This window comes from Pongo pygmaeus, chromosome 19, assembly GCF_028885625.2.
Source record: "Pongo pygmaeus isolate AG05252 chromosome 19, NHGRI_mPonPyg2-v2.0_pri, whole genome shotgun sequence".
In the NCBI taxonomy this organism is placed as follows: Eukaryota; Metazoa; Chordata; class Mammalia; order Primates; family Hominidae; genus Pongo; species Pongo pygmaeus.
Genome location: NC_072392.2, coordinates 6,355,724 through 6,367,786, shown reverse-complemented (window position 1 = coordinate 6,367,786; position 12,063 = coordinate 6,355,724). Strand labels below are relative to the sequence as shown.

The 12,063-nt window shown below is 53.2% G+C and overlaps 1 protein-coding gene across 1 annotated transcript in view; it reads left to right on the top strand.

Moving 5' to 3' along the window:
* The window catches only part of PITPNM3 (PITPNM family member 3), a 105,891-nt gene that overhangs the window by 48,896 nt on the left and 44,932 nt on the right, over positions 1-12,063 (top strand). The window contains exon 4 of the mRNA XM_054459495.2: positions 4,594-4,641. Within this exon, the coding sequence (XP_054315470.2) occupies positions 4,594-4,641 (48 nt within the window). The remainder of the gene's footprint in view (positions 1-4,593; positions 4,642-12,063) is intronic.

Sequence of the window (12,063 nt, the reverse complement as noted above, 5' to 3'; positions counted from 1 at the left end):
CCAGCTGCATCCCCAGCATCCCCAGCAACCCCAGCTGCATCCCCAGCATCCCCAGCAACCCCAGCTGCATCCCCAGCATCCCCAGCAACCCCAGCTGCATCCCCAGCATCCCCAGCAACCCCAGCTGCATCCCCAGCATCCCCAGCAACCCCAGCTGCATCCCCAGCATCCCCAGCAACCCCAGCTGCATCCCCAGCATCCCCAGCAACCCCAGCTGCATCCCCAGCATCCCCAGCAACCCCAGCTGCATTCCCAGCATTCCCAGCAACCCCAGCTCTCATCCTTACCCACCTCCCCAACTTGCCCACATCCCCACCTCTGGACATCCTGCCCAGGCTAAGTCATATTTACACCCTGGTAATGAAAGTATTGGATGGTCTGGAGAACTCATAAACTGTCTCCATGAGTACCAACTACGGGCTCGGCATGAGAATGTGGAGGTAATGACTCAGACCCAGCCCCTCCCTGCGCTGGAGTCCTCTCCTTCTCCAGGGCCTGACACATAGTAGATGCCCGAGAAATGCCAGAAGCGTCTGTGTTATAGTCGGGGCTCAGGGCCAGTGCTCCAGAGGGCCGCAGGTATTGGGTTTGCTGTTCTGAAGTCTGAATGGTGTTATCTTCAAGTCTGTGTTTTTGTGTGGTTTTTTTTGTTGTTGTTGTTAAATGGAGTCTCACTCTGTTGCCCAGGCTGGAGTGCAGTGGCACTATCTTGGCTCACTGCTACCCTTGCCTCCTGGGTTCAAGTGATTCTCCTGCCTCAGCCTCCCTAGTAGCTGGGATTACAGGCGTGTGCCACCACACCCAGTTAATTTTTGTATTTTTAGTAGAGGCAGGGTTTCACCATGTTGGCCAGGCTGGTCTCAAACTCTTGACCTCAGGTGGTCCACCCACCTTGGCCTCCCAAAGTGCTAGGTTTACAGGCATGAACCACCATGCCTGGCCAAGTTTGTGTTTTGTGAGTGAAGTCTGATGGGACAGTGCATATGTGCCGGGGTACTTGGTGGGCGGCTCTCACATGCTTCCTGCCACCGTGAAGCCTCCTGGGATCTTGGCCTCCTCCTCTCCTGCCCTCTGGCTTCTCAGGCCCACCCCCACCCAGCTTTCTTCTCTCTGCCCCTGCCCATGGACAGCCGCTGGCCTCCCTCCAAGCCAGAGCCTGGGTGCAGGCAGGGCTGAGGTTAGGTGCTCATACTCCACCATGTCTTGGGGCGAGGCAGCTCTCCCCACCCTGGGCTGGCAGTGCCATAGAGCATTCCAAGGGTGATTCAGAGGGAAAAAACCTCTCACTCAACTAGTGCATTTCAGCATGGAGGTTGCAATACTCTTGTCTACCCTGGATGGGGCCAGCAGGCCTGTGGGAGGGGTACATGCTTGGCTCAACTTTCCAACTGTCACTCACAGCATGGTTTGTTGGCCCAGTGGCTGGCAAGAGGGGGATCCTGGGTGCTGATGGGGCCTGTGTGTGTGTGCCAAGCTAAGGAGCAGGGACCCTGGGGCTTGGAGGGCCTGCACTCATCCCTCAAGTCTCTCTGGGTATGAGGAAATACAGTAGCAAATAGAAAACACCGGCCGGGCGCGGTGGATCACACCTGTAATCCCAGCCCTTTGGGAGGCCGAGGTGGGCAGATCACCAGGTCAAGAGACTGAGACCATCTTGGCCAACATAGTAAAACCCCGTCTCTACTAAAAATACAAAACTTAGCCGGGCGTGGTGGCGGGTGCCTGTAGTCCCAGCTACTTGGGAGGCTGAGGCAGGAGAATCGCTTGAACCCAGGAGGCAGAGGTTACAGTGAGCTGAGATTGCACCATTGCACTCCAGCCTGGTGACAGAATGAGACTCCGTCAAAAAAAAAAAGAGAGAGAGAGGAAGGAAAAGAAAAGAAAAGAAGGAAGGAGAGAAAGAAAGAAAACACCATAACAGGTTTTAGAGCATCTTCAGGGAAAAGGAAAAATGTTATATTTTAGTGCCTTTAGCAACATTGTTTTTTTCTGTTTGAACAAGGGACCCGGCATTTCCTTTTTGCATGAGGCCTTCCTCATTATACAGCTGGTTTTAGGTGGAGTATGATAGAAAAAGCAGGAGGTTTGGATTTGGAAGAGTCTGCAAGCTCCTTCACCTCTTCAGGCCTTGGTTTCTTATCTGTAAATGGGCTTCCTTCCCAGGACCATGCTCTCTCACACCCCTGCTTTGCATTGAACTTGGCATTCCATAAACATGATCTTGCTGGCTGCTTGGAATGCCATGCCCTTTCCTCTGCTGTCAAAACTGAAATCTCTCCTCTGGCACAAGCTTCCTTGGAGTCCTCAGTCAGAATGAATCTTTCCCTCCCCCCTCTCTCTGCCGGTCTCGCCTCTCATTGCAGTTAGCTGTGTGCTTCTCTGCACAGAGGTGTTCTTGCTCCTCACTCATTCTGACTTCCTCATCTCTGTATCCCCCATGGCCCCTAGCATGGGGCTTGGCCCATAGAAGGTGTATTTTGAATGCATGTCTTATGTCTTAATTTCTCTGTTAGGCCCCAGTTCTGCTGGGTGGTCAAAGTTGACTTTCTTTAGGGGCACCAGAGTTTCATGGGCCTTAGCTGGTGCTCAGACATGCTGCTGGTCTTCGCTCCCTCACCTGTGTGTTGGACACTAGGTCATTCCTTGTTTCTGCCCACATCTGTGCTGCTGTTGCACCTGGGAAACAGTCTGCGTCCATCCTATTGTGCTGTGTGGGGACTGCTCTATGATGGTGTCCAGGTCTCTGTTCTCTATCTGGGCCCCTCTTGGGCCTAGGCTTTGTCATAGCCCGTGGGTCTGCGGTGTGCTGTGAGCTGGCATCTGGCATTAACCATTGATTCTCTCTATCTGGCTCCACCTGGGATCATGATGAAGACAAAAGGGACAAGGTCTTGAATTGATGGTTAGAAGTAAACAAGTAAATAAAACAAGAATCAGAGCCATCCTCACTTATTGAACACCTGTTTTGTGCCTGACTGTGTTCTGAAGGCTTTACATATATATATATTTTTTATTTGTCTTCTTTTTTGGAGACGGAGTCTCATTCTGTCACCCAGGCTGGAGTGCAGTGGCGTGATCTCGGCTCACTGCAACCTCCACCTCCTGGGTTCAAGCTATTCTCCTGCCTCAGCCTCCCGAGTAGCTTCGGGATTATAGATATGCGCCACCATGCCTGGCTAATTTTTGTATTTTAGTAGAGACAGGGTTCCGCCATGTTGGCCAGGCTGGTCTCAAACCCCTGACCTCAGGTGATCTGCCCACCTCCGTCTCCCAAAGTGCTGGGATTACAGGCATGAGCCACCGTGCCTAGCCGGCTTTACGTATATTAATTATTTAATATCCACAGCAACCTTCTGAGGCAAGTACCAGTACTATCCCCATTTTATAGTTTGGAAGACTGAGGCATATACAGGTTGTGTAACTTGCCCAAGGGTGCATGGTTCGTAAGTGAAGAAGCTGGCATTTGAATACAGGTATCCAATCATAATGCAGTGTCACTCAAGGGCTTTCAGGACTTGAAGGTTCTTAGCGAGCACTGGATCCCTGCTATCTTGTAGGAATGAACCCAGAGAGGGAGAGTGCTGTGCCTTACGTCACACAGCAGGCCAGAGGGAGCCTGAAATGGAGTCAGCCTCCAGATTCCAGCTGGACGCTCTTCCCACTGTTTACCCCTGCCTGCTTTTGAGAGAGCCTGGGGGCCGTGACCCCAGGATTCAGGGGACGTGGGCCATGAAGGTGGCCCTGGCAGGCAGAGGGCTACAGAAACAGGGTGATGGATTCCGATGTACACACCTGGAGAAGTTTCATGTGAGAGGCAGGCACGGGGTCGTGAGAGGAAGGCATGGGGTCGGGAGAGGAGTCATCCCCCAGCCCCTGGAGTGTGGGCTGCAGAGATGGAGGAGGTTCTTAGGCTGGAGTTGCCCTTCAATTCTGTAGGGGAAGAAATGAGGTAGCTTTGCGTGGGGAAGGATTCTCGAGTCCCTTGGGGAGACCAGGAGGTGACTTCGCTTTGTGCCTTGGAACCCTTCCTCAGAGAACTGGGGCCCTAGAGGAAGCCGCAGACACATTTTCAGAGGGGCTGCAGACTTCTAGGGAAGCTTTGGTCATGGGGAGTGTGCAGTGTTTGGGAGTGGCCACAGAAGACGTCTGGGGGGCAGTGGGATATGCAGATCCAGAGCTAAGGAGAGAGGCCTGGGCCAGACGCAGAGCCCTGGCAGTGGTTTGTGGGCTTGGAGTTCAGTGTGGACCCTCAGAGGAGAGAGTGAGTATAGAGAGGCAGGCAGCTCCTGGGAAGCCGCTGCTTTATAGAGGAGGGAGGAGAGGAGGAGCTGGAGGACAAGACAAAGGTGGAAACGCCTGAGGAGGCAGAGGAGCCAGGCCGTACTCTCCCCAGAAATGGCATCAGGTGTGGCATGAAGGGCCAAGGGCTAGGTCAGGGCAGGGCAGAGCAGGGCATGAAGTGCTAGGAGATACCTCTGCCCATCTCAAGCTCTAGAGGGAGGGCCAGAGGCAGCTCCAAGCAGCCTCCCTGGGAAACACAGTGCGTGGCAACAGTGACAAGGATCTGCTCATGTTTCTTTTCCTTTTCTGCAGGAGAAGGGACCGCGCCATGCACATCCAGCATCCTCCAGGAGAAGCAGCGTGAGTCAAGCCTGACCCCGTGGGGTCATTTCTTCCCCTTGGATGGGTCCAAGCTCATTGAGCCTGGGTCCCCTCTCATCCACTCAGAGCCTGGAAGGGTGGCAGGATCCCTGCCATCTTGCCTGCAGGCAGGACCGGAGGGCCTGAAGTCACTCAGCCTGAATTTGGGCCCTCTCTAACCTATGAACTGAGCCCCCTCGGGTTCCTGAGTTCTTATCACTGGGCAGCTCAGGCCAGCTCATGTCCCCCTCTCTGGGGACTCCACAGGGCCAGAGTGAGGGGTGGGAGGCTGGTGGGTTGGGAGTGTGAGCTCAGCAGAGCAGATGAGATCATGGCATGAGGACAGAGAGAGGAGGACAGGGATGGGGAACATGGCCCCTGTGCCCATCACTTTTGGGTGACACAACTTCCAGGAACCACTGACGGTGCCATGGTGACTGACATGACTGAATGAGGTTCAGAGACACTTCATTCCTGGATGTGCCCGGGGTGATGATCCTCAGTATTGCTCCGTGAAGAGGCTACCTCTCTGCAGAGCCCGGCCGTGGGCTGAGTCCCTGTCCTCTGTGTTATACAGGCATGTCCAGGTTTCCTTCCCCCTGTGTTTTCTCAGCGACATGAGCACAGCATTGGACCTGGGAAAGACTTGGTCGAGATGTGGCCATTTGCTGACATAGTGATCTCAGGACGTCTTCCTTGCACGTTCTGGGAGGACTCAGTGGCCAACGTCTGGGCCAAATGTCTTTGCTGTTGGCAGTATTGACTTCCATATGTGGCTGGGTCAGGAGAGGAGTCCATGTGTGTTTGGGGTGGGGTTGTGCTCAGAACTTTCCTGACTTCTCTCTCCTGCTCCTTTGATCTGTGGTTGCAGCTTTGGGGGGCCCAGTCCACTCTGCCCACCACCTCCCTGAGTTCAGGCCTGTGGCTGCTCTGCAAGCTCTTCCATCCTTCAGTTGCTGTGCTGAGGTGGAAGCACCTATGACACCAGCCTTCCTGTGGCCTGGAACCCAGCCTTGAGTGGGTGCACAGGCATCCCCTGCCAGAGAATCTTTTTCTTTTTATTTCTTGAGACAGAGTCTTGCTCTGTCACCCAGGCTGGAGTGCAATGGCACGATCTCGGCTCACTACAACCTTTTGAGCTTCCCCGGTTCAAGTGATTCTCCCGCCTCAGCTTCCCGAGTGTCTGGGATTACAGGCGCTGGCCACCATGCCCGGGTAATTTTTGTGTTTTTAGTAGAGATGGGGTTTTACCATGTTGGCCAGGCTACTCTTGAACTCCTGACCTCAGGTGATCTGCCTGCCTTGGTCTCCCAAAATTCTGGGATTTTAGGCGTGAGCCACCACACCCTACATGGAGAACCTTTTTCTGCTTCTAACATTCAATGGCAAGTTCATAGACAAAGCCCTTCGGGGCTGGTAAGTGTGAATGTCTTTGTCGGGGCACCCCAAGGCCCAGGCCATAAGGGCATCAGGCCATGGAAAGGGCAGGGCACAGAGAGGACAGTTCTCTTTCCTGAGCACTCGTAGGGGTGTAAGGAACTGAGCTTAGCACCAGGGGAATGTGTTAAAATGTACCTGTGGGTCTTTAGTGTAGAGGTGACTGAGCATGTGGAGAGGCTCATGTCATCAAAAGAAGATTTTCAGCTCAGGTTTTGAGAGATGGGGCCATTCCACACCATGCAGGGCCACAGGGGAAGCACTTGGTTTGGTCAGGAGACAGAAGGGCCAGGAATCCAACTCAAGGCTGGACTCCAGGCCATAGGAAGGCTGGTGTCACAGGCGCCCCCACCTCAGAAAACAGCAACTGAGGTATGGAAGAGCTTGCAGAGTGGCTGCAGGCCTGAGCCCAGGGAGACGGTGGGCAGAGTGGACTGGGCCCCCCAAAGCTGCAAGGCCCAGAGCCCTTGTTGGTTTTTTTGCTGGAAAGGCAGGGCAGAGCAGGAGAACCATGTAGGGCTGGCTGATTTGCATGTCGAGGGCTCTGGGCTCTAGGCTCTAGGGCTGGTGTCCCGTTGTCTGGTAGCTGTTCCTGGGTTGGTTTAGGGCCAGGGAAGTATCGGCTTGGTGGGTGAGAGTTAGAGAAGGTGGTTGGGGATATGGATTTGGGACTGGTTCATTTGCCTATGAAAGGTACCCTCAAAGGGAGTGGTTATTACCTCTAGGAATTAGCCACCTCTGGGAGGGGCAGTCTCTTCCTGGCCAGCAAGGCCCCTGAGATGTCAAAACATTATAAAATAATAAGCATGATGAATATAAGGGTGTCGCCACATTCCCCAGGAATGCAGAAGAGGAAAAGAACCAATAATCTCCCCTTCTGAGCACCTGGCCAGAGGAGACAGGGGCAGCCCCAAAGCAAAAACAGCCACCCGACATGGGGCTTGACTCTGGGATGCCAAACCACAGCTCTGTTTTCCACAGACACAATTGAATTGATGAGATGTTTAGTGACCTCTGGAACTGGCTGAAGAAAAATGTGTGTTTAAGTAGTTAGAATTCTATTGCTGAAGGCTGTCATCAAATTCTGCTCCTTAAGAATGTTCTTATCGGGCTGGGCGTGGTGGCTCACACCTGTAATCCCAGCACTTTGGGAGGCTGAGGTGGGTGGATCACCTGAGGTCAGGAGATCGAGACCAGCCTGGCCAATATAGTGAAAACCCGTCTGTACTAAAAATACAAAAATTAGCCAGGTGTGATGGTGCATGCTTGAAATCCCAGCTACTGGGGAGGCTGAGGCAGGAGAATTGCTTGAACCCGGGAGGCGGAGGTTGCAGTGAGCCAAGATCATGCCATTGCACTCCAGCCTGGGCAACAGAGTGAGACTCCATCTCAAAAAAAAAAAAAAAAAAAAAAGAGTGTTCTTATTTAGCAAAGAATAATAGTATATGTGCAGATGAATTTTGGAGCTGAAATGGTACCTTGGAGGTCGTCTAGGTTGGGGATGCCCAAATGAACCCAAGATTTTCAGCAGTGAGAAAGACAATAATACTGTAATGTATTTTTCCATAATGTTGAGTGTATTCAATTGAGAGGACTCCTTTTCACATAATTCTACAATTATGTCCTGCCCAGTTTTGGCATTAAAATGCTTTCTCTTTTATGAAATGATGGTGATGATCGATGGTAATGTGTTTGTTTATTTTTAATGCAAAATTGGCAGAAAAAATCTGTGACCTGAATTAAAATAAGAAGAATCGCAATGGCTTGCATTTATAATGGCGCTTTTCCACATAAAGTATACTTGCATGCAAATTGTCTTATTTAAGTTCCACTGGGTTTTTGAAAACTCACTAAAAACAAATTGCGAGGTGGTAAAAGTTGCCCTGGAACCAGGAGTCAGACATCCTGGGACTGGTGTGATGGTGTCTGGGGTTGCAGGGTGGAAAGGCCTGGGTTTGACACTCCGCTTCTCTCGTCTAGTAGCTGTGACATTTTGGACAAGTTACTTGATGTCTCTGAGCCTCAGTTTACTAAGTTGTGGAAAGACGACCATACTGTTGTGCCGGGCGCGGTGGCTCATGCCTGTAATCCCAGCACTTTGGCAGACCGAGGTGGGCAGATTGCCTGAGCTCAGGAGTTTGAGACCAGCCTGGGCAACACGGTGAAGCCCCATCTCTACTAAAATACAAAAAATTAGCCTGGCATGGTGGCGTGCGCCTGTAATCCCAGCTACTTGGGAGGCTGAGGCAGGAAAATCGCTTGAACCCGGAAGGTGGAAGTTGCAGTGAGCCGAGATTGTGCCACTGCACTCCAGCCTGGCAACAGAGCGAGACTCTGTCTCAGAAATAAAATTAAATTAAATTAAAAAAATAAATAAATAAAAAAAGAAAAGAAAAGATGGCCATACCATCTACTTCTTAGAGTTGCTGAGGGCACCAGAGATGATATCTGTGAAATACTAGGATCCGCGCAGGGTGGATAGAAAGTTCTGATGGTTCTCACTTGTTACTGGACGGGTGTGCCTTGGAAGCTGGAACACCTGGTGCCCATGTGATGGTGAATCTTATCAAGTGGGGCTCAGTCTTTCTGGCGCTTTGCTGGTCCTGCGGCTGCCTCAGTTGCCATTGTCACAGCAGTGTTTCCCCAAGCGTTGGAGTCCCCAGAGAGGAGGACATGAGCCAGCCGGACAGCACGGGGCCTCTTGAGTTGCGAGTGTAGGGAGGGAGGTCTCCATTGGCCTCTCAGGGCATGCGCAGGTATGAGGTTGCAAGGGCTTGTCTGAAGTGGCTTTGCGGGGAGGGGTGTCTTGGACACTTTCTCCTTTGTGGCTGCCAGGCAGCCCCAGCCTTCATTGTGCAGTTGGGCAGGCGGCCTGGCAGCCTGCTGTCACTGGCGTGAGCCTGATATTTGAAACCAAACTAGAGAAAGCCAAGGGAACCATTGTGTGTGGGGGCTAGGTGGGGGTGCAGAGAAGAGAGAGGGCCTTGGACTTGGGGGAGGAGACCTGGGTGACCTCCTGCTGAGTTGCTGTGCAGACTCAGCTCCTGCCTGGGGCCCATCTGTTCATGGAGTCCCTCCTGGGTCTGACATTCTCAGGGTCTTCTGTTGCCGCCTCTCTGTCCCCTGGCTTCCTCTGTCTGTGCCTCTTTCTGTTTCTGCCTTGTTCATGCTGCTCCGTTAGTTAGCACAGTGACCATTTCCAGAGTGCTCCCACCACACCTGCCATGGTGCTGGCTGTAGGGACTCAGGGATCTTGTGTGTTTCCATTGAACCTCACTCCTTCTGTGCTTCCATCCAGTGTGAATGACACCATCCTCCATGAATCCAAGCCAGAAACCTTCTAGACTTCTCTGTCTCTGTCACCATCCACTATCAAATCAGCCTCTGCTAGTGTCATTCAACCTCCAGCAGTGCTATGAGACCCACCCACTCCTCCCTGTCCCCATCCCTTCTCTAGTTGAGGCCCTGTCTTCTCTCTCCTGGACCATTGCATCGTCCTGTGCACTGGCGTCCCTGCCTCCCTGCCTCCCGGCCTCCCATCTCACCCACTCTGCTCCTCCCTTTGGTGTGTCAGAGAGACCTTTGGAGGAGGAAAGGCTGGTTCTCACAGCCCCTGCTTTCCCTGCCATGGCTCCTCTCCAACGAAGCGTGAACCTTGCCTCCATACGACCTTACCCAACCACTTCCCCTCTTCCCGTCAGCTCTCCCGTTTCCCCATGCTGACTCTGGGAGGAGCATGGACTCTCTAAGCACAGTTTTCTTGTGGGCTAATTGGGAAGCCTGAGCATCCCGTCCATCTCTGTGGAGGAGACAGAAGCAGTTCCTCTGCAGCAAATGGTAGGAAGGACCAGGGTCCCTCTGGACCCCGCACTGTTGGCCTCTGCCCTTGCGGCTCCATTCATGGCTGCTGGGTTCACACGTGCTGAATCCAGCAAGCCCGGCCCACCCCTCCTGCTGCAATATGCCACCACCATAGAGAGGCAAAGGGTAGAGCTGTTGTCTCAAAGGGGCAGTAACTCCCATTCCTCTGCCCACACCCCCATCCAGGAACGTCTGGTGGGAGGAGGCATGACATTCTCCCAGGAGACCTGCGGCTGCCTCACCCTCTCCATGCCTCTCCCTTCCAGTCTCAGCAGCTCCACGAGGTGCAGGGCTCTGCAGTACACAGGGTGGGAAAGTGCGAGTTGAGAGGAGGCTCCCTCTGCCCCACCCCCATGCAGGATGGGTTGGGGGGCAGATTCTACAGCAGGAAGACCTGTCTATTGTGGCCCTCGAAGTTGGACCCGGCCTGTGTGGATGACAACAGCCACCTGACACATGTGACCCAAAGCCATGCTGGTCGCCTCATGGCTTTTCCAGGGCCAGCGCCTGGCATCAGCTGCAGGGGTGAGGGCAGCAGGCAGCTGTCCCACGTGCGGGGAGGGTCTTCCCACAGCCACGTCCACACATTAGAGCGGATGCTCTGTGGGGCTGTGAACTTCCTCTCGTCCCCAGAAAAAGACCTGGCAATGGTCCACAGAGTCCCAACCCTAGTCCCAGTCTGACACTTTATCTTCATCCTCTACTGAGCCTCTCTCCTAGCCACCAACTGAGCCCCAATTTATCCTCAGTTGGGTCCTAACTCCAGCCCCTGGTCCTGGACTGAGCTTGGGTCCTCAGCTCAGACACAGAGAGATGTAGATGGCTCAGCTCACCTCTCCCCATCGTGGGCATGTGGTTTGACTTCGCACCCCACTGCCTAGGGTAAGTGACCACAGGAACAGCTCTGAATGCCCTGACCAGCCACCGAAGGGCTTCCCTTCCCACATACCCTCAGCCCCTGGCCTCCCCAGGAAGACCCCCCACCACAGACAGGATGCCTGAAGCCCCTTGCCCACGGCTGGCCTCTCCACTCCTCTGCCTGGTAACTGGTGTCTTTTCCTGGCCTGTGTGGGCAGCTTGCTGAGCACAGCTGCAGACAGGCTATATTTAGCCAGCTTTAATGAGCTCAGGGTGGCAGACGTCCGCCTTGGGAGCACTCTTCTTGCATGTGTGTGTATGTCTCTGCTTGGCATGGTTCCTTCTCATTGTGTGTGTGTGTGTGCCCTTGCACTTGTATGTGTGCATTAGCCTCTATGCCAACACATTGGTGCATTCACTTTCATGAGGATGTGCATTAGCCTCTGCCAATTTATTGGTGCATTCACTTTCATGAGGATGAGCGTGCGTCTCTGTGCACATATGCAAGTCTATCTACGTAGCATCTGGGCTTTGCTGGGGCACGTGCAGCTTCCGACACTTATAGGGGTGCAAAATGGGAACAAATGATTAGTTCATTCACCCATTTGTTTAAAAAATATTTAATGAGCACCTTTATATGCCAGCATCGTGATAGTCTTTGGGGATAAAATAGAGCAAAATCAAACCCAGTCCCAGCCCTTAAGGATCTTGTCATCTGGGAGACGTAGGAGGGGAAGATAATAATCAAATAGTCATAAAATGAAAAGCGTGAGGATTAACCCCAGGAAAGAGAGGACCGTGGCGCTTTTGTGGAGAGGACAGGAAGAGTGGAAGGCCCCAGAAGGAAGGAACACTGAAGTTCCTGTGGGAATTATCTGGGCACGGGGCAGTGGAGAGAAGAGCCCAGGCCCGGGGAACATTTGCAGGGACTCTGCGGTGAGAGGGAAAGGGGATGTGCGAAAACTGGCTGAGTTCAGAGAGGGAGGGGCGGGTGTGGGAGAGCGGAGCAGAAGGCGGGGGCTTGGTCAGGATATGGGAAGCCTGGAGAGGGATGGTGTGGGAGGAGGTGATGGGATTTGCATAGAGCACTTAGGATCCAGCCCGTGATGCAGTCAGGGTTCTAGCAGGAAACGGAAGGCGCACACAAACCACAGGTGGGAGGAGGGCTTAGCAGAGAGACTTTATTCACAGGTGAGTGAGGCTTTAAGGAAACCAAGAAGGCATCAGCAATACCCTGGGGTTGTTCCCACCCCTGAAGGAGAAGAA